This window comes from Macrobrachium nipponense, chromosome 34 (genome assembly GCF_015104395.2).
Source record: "Macrobrachium nipponense isolate FS-2020 chromosome 34, ASM1510439v2, whole genome shotgun sequence".
Lineage (NCBI taxonomy): Eukaryota > Metazoa > Arthropoda > Malacostraca > Decapoda > Palaemonidae > Macrobrachium > Macrobrachium nipponense.
The window spans coordinates 23,925,659-23,936,650 of record NC_061095.1 but is presented as its reverse complement, the minus strand read 5'-3'; the positions used below and the strand labels follow the sequence as shown (position 1 = coordinate 23,936,650).

At 34.6% G+C, this 10,992-nt stretch overlaps 1 protein-coding gene and 1 long non-coding RNA gene across 2 annotated transcripts in view; one reads left to right on the top strand and one right to left on the bottom strand.

Annotated features, from left to right (window-relative positions):
• Positions 1–10,992, top strand: part of LOC135207968 (uncharacterized) — a 251,372-nt gene that overhangs the window by 194,428 nt on the left and 45,952 nt on the right. The gene's annotated exons all lie outside the window — the stretch shown is intronic.
• The window catches only part of LOC135207966 (high-affinity choline transporter 1-like), a 195,761-nt gene continuing 189,587 nt past the window's right edge, over positions 4,819–10,992 (bottom strand). The window contains 2 exon segments of the mRNA XM_064239996.1: positions 4,819–5,437; positions 7,970–8,048. Of these exon segments, the coding sequence (XP_064096066.1) occupies positions 5,176–5,437; positions 7,970–8,048 (341 nt within the window). The 3' untranslated portion in view covers positions 4,819–5,175.

The following is a 10,992-nucleotide window of genomic DNA, read 5'->3' as shown; positions in this document are numbered from 1 at the left end:
TGGGTGAATAGCTTTCGTTAATCTTTCGGCGGTTTTTTTTTTTTTTATTTATTTTTATTTTTTTATTTTTACAGACATTTATGTGATCAAAGATAATTCCTGCTTGAATTTTTAACTAACTAGCTGTTCTATTGTTTTTTTTTCCTTTGTAAAGCAGTTTTCTGTATAAAATTACACGTTTTTAAGGATTCTACATCCTTTTGGCTTGTAGTAATTTTATTAATGCCAACACACACACAAACACACACACACACACACACACACACACACACACACATATATATATATATATATATATATATATATATATATATATAGTGTGTGTTTGTGTGTGTGTGTGTGTTTGTGTGGCATTATGAATTACAAATTTATGTGGCATACATGAGGGTTGATTAATGCATGCCCCAAGGGTCGACTGATGGTGGTATAGTCTGACTCTCCAATTAAAAACAAAATATTTCTATTAAAATCACTCCCCCACATTAATTTACAGTGGTGTATGGTCGGACTTCCCAGTTAAAGAAAAATTATGTAGTATTAATTTTATTTCCCCATACTAATTTTCCTTTTATTAGCGCCACAGAGATACAAACGGGCATTGAATTAAAAAAGTGTCTTCTAAGTCTTTTTAAAGTTTCGACCCCTCACTGATACAAACCGGTGATTAGGGTCTGTTTGTTTTTGAATGAGCTGGCCTTATGCCAGCACGGGCTCTTAGTCATAGAGCAGCCAGTAAAAAAGGGTCTGGGATAAGTATGGGATAAGTTTTCACTCAGCAATTCTGCTTTCTGCCACCAAAACCTTTACATGCTTTGGCTTGCTTATAATCAGCACGTTTTCATTCGTGTATTAAGGAATTATCTAAAATTGCATATGCATTTATATACACATGCATACATATTAGAAATAACATATATATATATATATATATATATATATATATATATATATAGATATATATATATATATATATATATATATATTATATATACTGTACACGCGCACGTGCACACTCACATAAATATAATTGTATATATATATGTATATATATATATATATATATATATATATATATGTAGTATACATATACATATATATAATAAATTCATGTGCCTCTAACCGTCTAACGTGAAGTCTGACGGGAACTTGATACCATAAAAGAAATAAATCCCCATCGTTAAAAAAACAAAATCCAGAAAATGGCATTAGTAATATAGTAGTTTATGATTTTCAGTGTGCTCTATACATTAATACCGCTTAATGTTTTCTCTGTAACGTTTATTGTAAACATTAATCTTCCCTCGAGTGAAAATTGCGTGACTTATGAATGTCATGATTTATTATAATGGTTTCATAGTAAATCTATTACCGACATCTATGACTTGTTAAATGTATAATAGTATATGTGTGGATATTATTCAGTGATGGAATTAGTATTCATGGTTCCTCTTCGTTTTTTGTTTTCTTTGTTCGTTTTCTGTAAAAGAAAACTATTGAGATGGCTATTTGTCAGTCCGTCCGCGCTTTTTCAGTACGCCCTCAGATCTTAAGAACTGCTGACAGTACTGAGGCCAGAGGGCTGCAAATTGGGATGTTGATCATCCAACCTCCAACCATCTAACATACCAAATTGCAAGTTAGCCATGATCTTGCATCTGGCACAGTTAACCATGATCGTGCTTCTGGGATATGGCTGAAAGTACCGTGGGTCGCAGCTGCGAGTTTCTTGGGCCGTGGCTGAGAGTTTCATGCAGCATTATACGCTGTACAGAGAATTCGACTGCGCCGGAGAAACTTCGGCGCAGTTTTTACTTGCCATTTTGTTCAGAATTCTTCAAGTCTTATCGTATCTTCGTTCATCAAAAGCGTTGTCTGAAGTCTTGTATTTAGAATGTGTCAAACGTGCTTCATCATGAGGTAGGCATGGCATTCATGTATACTGTTCGCCTCATTTGCTGGCATTGTTCGTCTGTTGCCTCAAGACCTGCTCCGTCTGTTATCATTTGGGAACCATTCATAAGCGCTAAAGGAATGTAATGAACTGATCCTTCATATCGACTGACTTTTAGATAATTAACACACTCCCACTCACCCCCCCCCCCCTCCCCCCCAAAGAAAGGAGGGAGGAGGTCATATTTCTCCCATTGTCTCTGTGCGTGTCTGTCGATGAGGAAATGGAGGTTATGGTTATTTATGTTTTTATTAATGTGTTTGGTCGATTATTTACAGCGAATTTTTTTGTTTATTAATTTTTGGTAACATGTTCATTGTCTAATTCACCAAATAGTCATTAATTGTCATTCGTTATAAGCACTGTTCTGCACACTTCATTGAAACTTGATCATTAGCAAATGATGATCGATCTTTCATCTACGTTGACACACACATACACACTCTCTCTCTCTCTCTCTCTCTCTCTCTCTTCTTCTCTTCTCTCTCTCTCTCTCTGTTATACCGTCCATCTTCCAGGACTTTCCTTATTGTTTCTTGAGAATTCAATTTAAAAACTGGACGGGAGAGAAGATATTAAAGATGCTTATTCTCACCTGATTGTACTTAGTGAAATTTCATTCCCCGTATTTTTATCATCTCATTATTTTAAGATACTTAAAAAAAATGGGCTCATTCTTATATTTCTCAGCATAAATCAGTCAATTGCGTTAGCTTCAACCAACGGCCCATCACTTTTCTGTAAGCACAAGGTGTCAGGGGGGGGGGGGGGGGGGCGCGCTAGTCGGGGGCTGCTTTGCAGTTATATTGAAGGAGCCTGTTCATCCTCGTCTCAAATTGTGGGAAATGTATCAGTCATTCAATGTCATTTCCCAGACAACGGAGCGTTTTATTTTTAATTCTCTGAATTATATTAGGAGTCATTATTTATTTAAGATTACCGGTTGGCAGACCATAGAATGAAACAAGCATGAGTCAAAAAGGTTTATTTTAAAGATACATAAACTTAGCACATAATTCACCTGTTTGCTCTATATGACTTTCCTGCAGATGGATGTTTCCTATCAGTGTTATGCACATGCATTTGTTTTATGTGAATGCGTAAAATTGAACTGCATCTAAATACTCGAATCGACTTACAAAATTCAAATATAACATTTAGATATCTAAATTTGATCTCTTAGTGAATTTAGCATACCACAACAAAACATCTTATTTTCGAAGAGACACTTTTCTCAGAAAGGGACAGTAATTATTATGCTAAAGTGATATTTTTGCAACTTAAAGATTTGAAAGAATAACAATAATAACAAATGCCAACGTCAACTTCTTTCTTCCCCCATTACGTTTCCCTGCTTAGGATACATTTTTAACATTAAATGTTATCTAGCAGTTCTATCGTTAATGGTCACCGAATTGTGAATAAGTTTCCTTTGGTCATTTATAAACATCCTCGAAAGTTGCCCTTAAACTTTCCACCAAATTTGCATTACAGAGTAATAGTGATGTCAGTTATAAGTGTTATATTGATGAGTTTTCCGTTATCAGGCTCTGTGTTATGTAGTGGGCTGTACGACTGTCTTTTTAAAATTTATTTGTTTATCTTTGTCTGTGTATAGTATAACGCATGTGCATGGTGTTTTATATTTATATGTATGGATAAATGTAATTATGCATGTATTTCTTGCTTGTTACACGTTGAATTTTTATACTTTCGAATATTGATTTACAAATAACAGATTAGTATTGCTCACTAATTCTTATAATTTTTAATGTTTTTTTTACTACTATTCTCAATATTATTACTGTTATTACCATTCTTATGAATACTATCTTTTATAATTCTTCAGCAACTGCGTGGATATTGCCGATTCATCTTTTTTTTTTTTTTTTATCACGTTATCTCATGTGTCTAGGTGGTGCATGTTATATTCCATATATGGCTTTGAGCTGAAAAATTTATTATTATTACTATTATTATAATTCACTATACGTTGGGAATAACTTACGCCAAAGGACCAGGATTTGTACCTATACGTTTAGAATTTGTGTGCAGGTGACAGTAAATTTAGCACAGTGCCATCAAGGTAGACATGGTGATCTCAACCATCAATAGATCTGAGTACACTAATCCCAATTTCACTCATTTATTAACCGAAAAGTCGTAGTTATATATATATATATATATATATAATATATATATATATATATATATATATATATATATAGCATATATACATATGTGTACGTATCTGATCTGTATATATAAGTTTCTATGTATGTAAGCTATACTTGTACAAAGTTAAATCTACTTAAATGTATACAGGTATGATTAGGTAGCTCTCATAAAAAAAATGACGTATATCCTTATATAAGATATACATTAAGTATAAATATAGGTATCAATTTTTAACATTTATAAAAGTAGAGACCAATGAGAAAAATTCATTTAAAAGCATCTCGTAAAATAGCTACAACATACACCAGGCTACTGAACCCGAGAACTCAATTCTTGAATTCTGTTCAAGTACAGTTGGTGATGGATGATGGATTGCATTGCATGCTACATAAGAATACTATGAGTAAGCGGATCTAACATCACCTTTAGGGACACCATTTTAAGGTTGCGAGGTCGCTTTTCTTTATAAATGGGACCTTTTTTTTTTTTTTTTTTTTTTTTTTTTTTTGATTGTATTTGGTTGGACATGCAGGCATTTCTCTTTGCCTTTTACTCGAATCGAACCTCTTTCTTATGGGAGTCCTGAGTTAAAAATAGATATGTTTCTCCATATTGAATATATATATATATATATATATATATATATATATATATATATATATATATATATTATATTTATATAATTTTGAGAACTGCCTACTTTTAAATTTATGAGGTAGCTTAGTCTCGTTATGGAATTAGTCAGATGGCCAGGCTACGTTGTTAAATACTTCTTGCCAAGTCTTAGTTTAAGCATTATGAAGTACTGTATGTGATAACGTAGTAAAATACTTGAATGGTTTATTGTCTGGGAGACATTAAACTAATTTCAGAATGAAGTTTTTATGAGATGCATGAACTGGATCGTCACCGCCATTATTGCTCCATGTTTGCAGGCAGCTATGAGGAATAAATAACCACCTACGGCTTCTTCATAAAGAAAATGGACGAGCGGTGAAGTACCTGAGTCATTTCAACTTTTGGCCGACGAGAATAAATAAACACGATTAAAAGTGTGCCATCTCCCTCGCCTCTTTATAGAACTCTGCCGGCGGCTCTTGCTTCTTCCCGTTGACGTGCAAATCCAGGGCTGGATTGTCTAGGCCTCCAGGCTGAGATGGAGCTCTGATGGCGTCCGCTGCTATGACGGCGATGTCCTTGTTGCCGAACACGTTGAGGACGTCCTTGAAGTAGCCGAGGTCGTAGAGCTTCTGTGTCGCCCAGGAGAAGACTACGAGCGACACGAGAGTGATGAGCATGGCTAGTGTCCTGGCAGGGAAAACAAGATGAATGTCACTCAAGAATCACGATAGTGAACTGGAAGATAGAAGACGAGTTTTTTTCAGAGTATTGGGAAATAATCACCATCATTAGAATAGTTCTGGAGTATTAAAGATGATTGCCTTGTACAAAAGCTACAGTATTTACGAAAGGCATACAAGATCAAGACACTTTTCAAAATAGTTTTGTTCATTACAAATCTCTAAAAACGAAAGACAAGGACAGCAAAAGATATTTTGGAAGATGTAAGATGCGGACTGCAAAATGTACTATCTTTGTGAGTCTGGAAACATAGTAGATGAGTGTCATTGAGGTATTATCTTTGATAAGATATAGTTGACGATCTTTACGCATCCTGGCAAGTAAAAGATGTTTTTGGAAATGGAAAAGGACAGTCTTAAAAGCTTGGATCATTTACAGATCCTGCAAGATAAAGAAAGTGGCAACGGCTGAGGATCATGGATAATAAGAAGATAGCTAGTGACTGTTGATATTGTCATGGAGCCACCAGGATTCTAAGATATTTCAATTGCTTGTGGGACCCTTAGTCAAGTTCATTATGATCCAATCATCATTGATTACTGAAAGGTACAGTGATGTTCAAATCTCATGCGACATGACTCCATAGGATTTCGTTCAAAATTCACTAACTGGCAACCTAGCATGCTCCATATTTATCCTTTATTTCAATGCGAAAACGCGAGTATCGCATACGCTAAGGCCATAATATGTTTCATAAGAGTGAAATCTGTCATATATTTGAAAATTGTAAGAAAATGTCACATGTAGCCAAATTTCAGAAAAACCCTTACGAAACATTTTCAAAACTTTCGTTCACTCATTGCTGAAGCATTTGACCAAAATGAAGTCGCCATCAAACCTCAGTTCAAATGTTAAATAAATATATAAAAAAAATTGAAACATTAATAATGCTTCCAAAGCAAACATAAAATTTGAAATAGTCCTATTTGATTGTTTTTGCCCTCAACGCTGAGAAAATGTAAATATGTATATACAAAAGTAGAATGCGCCCACCGATATCAACGTGTAAGGGGAGCATGTTGACGTATCAGTGTCGGTGCAACAACAACCACCTGGTATATAAGTAGGTCTACAATGAGTAGCGACCATTAAATTATCTTGAAAACATTTACTTTATGTGTTTAAGGAATATTTGGATTTTCATACATAATTATTTTTTATCTTTCTTAATATTTCATAACTGATAGCATACTAGCAAATATTCGCTTATTTGTCAAAGCCAAGATATTATTCCTAGGCTTAGGTGTTAGATTTCTTTACTTTACGCTTAACATTCACATCTCTATATTAACAATTTCTGGCCAGAATGCAAATGAGGTTATCTACACATTCTTGCACTTCATGTTACCTTATGAAAGAATAAATTATACATCAAAAGCGAGCAGAAGGACTTTTAAGAAAATAATATTGTAAACCAGTTGAAAAACCACTGTTCCATATGCCTTGATATTAATACTTATGATATTTCGATTATAGCCATCTTCTCCATATAACCAAAATCATCATCATCTTTTATTCTTCAAAGAACAGGTAATCTCTACAAATAAAAACATTAGTAAAGATTACATCTCAGAAAGCTTAGATTATTTTTCTAGGCCTATAAATCATTTTGCAACATACAGGCAGCTTAAACACAGCCTGAAACTTCAACATTCAAAGAAAACTGGTTGTAATTCATATTCCTCAAAGAACAGGTGATCTCTACAAATAAATTCATGAGTAACATTACATCTCAGATGGCTTAGATTGTTTTGTAGGCCTATAAAACATTTTCCAACATACAGGCAGCTTAAACGTAGCCGAAATCTTCAACATTCAAATAAAACTTGTTTTAATTCATATTCCTACATTGAAATTGTTGTTATGACTGTTGAGCTTATTAGGTCTACTGTCATAATGCTGCAGACATGGTTATGTTGACCAGTCCGAGGAGCATGTTAAGATTGCTTTCATTGCTGGCACCGCTAACCTTATCACACTACACTTGAACTGAGCAACGTAAAGATAAGAAAAAAATCAATTCAAATCACACAAATTAAGAATTATACCAATGCATAAAAGGGATCATATCTATTTAACCATAAGGAAAATAAGGCTAGCTGTGAATTCACAAACTTTTCGACATGAATGACATTACAAATGAAAAAAAGAAAAAAAATAGCACTACTTGGCATCATCACGTTGAGTCTGAGAATATGGACGATACAAAAAGAATCATGTCGCTTGAGATTTGAGCCCCACTGTACATAAATAGGTAAATGATTTCATTAAGTGAAGTGATAAATATTTTGTTGTAAACTTTATTGCGTACGCAAGTACATTTTTTTAGAGCTAAGTGGACTAACTGAAAATGTTCTTAACCTCTTAGGTATACCAGCAGGGATAGTGTATTGATATGCAGCAAACCTCATGTAGGGACAAAATTTCAAAGCCTTTAAAAAGCATCCACTCTTTTGAGTAGGATGAATGCAATGTTACCTGAACGGGAAGTATTGTACTCCATTGATGAAGTAAGGATATTCTATAACTGGCGGAATGTACAGCACCTCTTCTCCTCCTGCAAAGAAGAGAAACGGGTTGAGAACAACATTGTGAATGGAAATTTTTTGAAAACATTGACAGGAAGTTAGTTGGTTAATCTTAGATTGGTCGGTTTAAGGAAAAAGTTGATTCAGAAGGTCATGGGTAGGTACGTGGTAGGCTGGTAAAGAGGAAAACGTGAACATTAATTTTGTTGATATATCACTAAATATTGCTTTTCTAGACTTGAGTTTTATCTCTTTTTCGCATCAGTGGTAAAGATTTTTACCTGGATAAGAAAGTATTTCTTCCTGATTGCTAATCTGCGGCAAAATATAATCATAGATTAATAACTCCCTCCTTATACACTTATACATAAAGTTGAATCACATAAGATAAACTTAATACCGGAAAACGATCCCTTGGCTCTAATAATATCCTTTTGTGTCATTTTCCTTGTTTAACAACCATTTATCGAGAAGTGAATCGTCAGCTCTCGTAACTCAGGTTCAAGGTCTGCACTGACCTTCAGTTCGTCAATCCCACATCAGAAGGTCCACCTCCCATTAACTTTCAAAAAAAGGAACATAGTCATTAGCTTGGAATCGAGATTCAAAGGGCGGTAGACCTTCTAAATTTTCCAGTTCTTGACGACGTAAAACAATTAAGCATCATCAAAGCGCGCAGTAAAGTGGAAAAACTGTTGAAGACAAAAATATCAACCCTTTGGGAAAAATTGAAGCAGGAACTAAAAGGTGAAATGGAAACAGAGAAAAAGAAAAATAGGTCACTGCATTGAGTCTCATTCCCTTTTGGAATGAATATTAGGTTCTTTGCTTCTTTTGTCGGTAATCATGCGGAGACTGCATTGCCGAAGACAGCATCCGATCCATCCGAAATATTCATTAAATCCCTTGCTTTTGAACCATATTGTTGGATGCGTTTTGTGATGAGATTTTTGCCGCAATGTCATAGTGAACAAATACTTTCATTCGTGTAGACAATGCCGGTATTTTTCTTTGGAAATAGATTACTTCTTACGAGTCACTAATTGATTCCTCTGAGAAGTATTTTCTTTAAAAGATAAGAAGGAAATGTAGCTATTAACATGTGCCATTGAAGCTGTTTTATATAGAGTCGGGACTGTTTGGACTAATTTCGATTTGAATTGTGTTTTATTATTTTGATATTGTGTTTGACTTAAGGAAACGTCCATGTGAAAGGTGGGGAGGCATTTGAGGGCATTTATATCAAGGAATCAATTAGTGACTTGTGAATTAATCAATGTCCAAAGAAAAACGGAAGCCCTTGACAGCATGAAAAGAATGAATCGTTCATTAGCGCTTGTTGTGAAACGAATTCATCGGACTAAGCATTCAGCAATGAGATTAGAAGGCTATGAACTTATTGTGAATGGTTTGATTACTAAGAAATGAAGCAAACGAACCTGGCAGTCTTTATAATGGGAATGAGCCTGAATGCGATGACAATTTTTATTCTGGTACCCGTTTCATTTTACATTTCATTTTCTGCTTCAATTTTTCCAGAGAGAGAGAGAGAGAGAGAGAGAGACGAGAGGAGAGAGAGAGAGAAGAGCAGCGAGAGAGAGAGAGAGAGAGAGAGAGAGAGAGAGAGAGAGAGATTCTCAGTCGCCACAGGTGCTACTATAGGCGTTTTTGTGTTAATTTGTATTCTGGCAGTAAATTCCACTGGATTAAAGCGTTGTTTTTCGAAGCTATTGTGTAGTGTACGTTGTAAACTGAAACCAAGGGCGTCGATTTTACGTAACGTGATGATAATACGCTCGGGAGATGAACTCCAATCGTCGGGACCTTAGAATAGCGTTTTTCTTCGAAAATTAAACATGGAATCGACACAAACAAGATTAATCAAGTTAGGTTTTTTACTTACTAAACGGTACGCATTCAATGTTGAAAAGAAACATTCTCTTTCTCTGTTGCCTTTGTCATCCATGGTCCAGTGATTCTTTGGAAGTATGTTTTGTTTGTCATTCGTCCTTTAGAATCCTCCGAGTAATTGTTTGTTCATTTCAAGTTTTATTGATACTAGAGGCAACGCTCGGAATTTTTGCTGTCCTAAAGTTTAATGATCCAAATTATAACAACTTTAGATTATTGCAACTTTTCTCATTAGTTACAACATTTATAAGTGTTCAAGTGCTTTTTGGTAAAGAACCGGGAAATTTTACGCGAAATTTATACAGCGATCAGTGAACAGTTACTGAAATAAGCGGAAGAATAGCATCCGCGAAAATAAACTTTTGTAAATTCGAAGTCCTTTCATGGTTGGAAACTGTTAGTATTTTTTTTATATCGTTGTCTAGATTTAAAGTTCTCCTTTTGTGTTAGTTTTTTAGGCGAATTTTGAACCGTCAACTTTCATTCAGCGCTGGAGGGCTAGTATTTTATTTTTTATTTTTTATTTATTTTTTTTTTTGTATCTCAGAGCATCGTTAAATTTCTTTTAAGCCGCAAAAACAAGAGTAACTTTTATCAGTCCCTTTCCAGTACATATTTTTTCATTGGGATAAAAGGGCAGGATGTTTAAATTGTTGCTATAACTCTTGAGGTGAGGTACTGGGAAGTTGAGAACCATTTCATTGGAATAAACTAGCAATAGCCTTCTGTTTATTGGAAATATCTCTTGTACTTTCCCCTGGTAAATGAAGTATGAAATTGTAAAATGACGTGAAATATCCAACGGTACGTGTAGTATAAGTCATCTTTATTATGGAGTAGGGTTATCTCCCGTCCTTAGACTTCTGAATATCTTACCTTCCTTATGTGTTCAGTATGGTAATAGTTTGCGCATTTGCAAGTGATATGAGTCAGAATAGGAACCTTTTATATGTCACATATATTTATGATGTCTTTTCATACTGAATTCAGTTCTCGTCTACTGGAAAATGGGAGAACTGTGAATCACTCAGATATCATAAACGAGCTTACGTAATGTTTGCT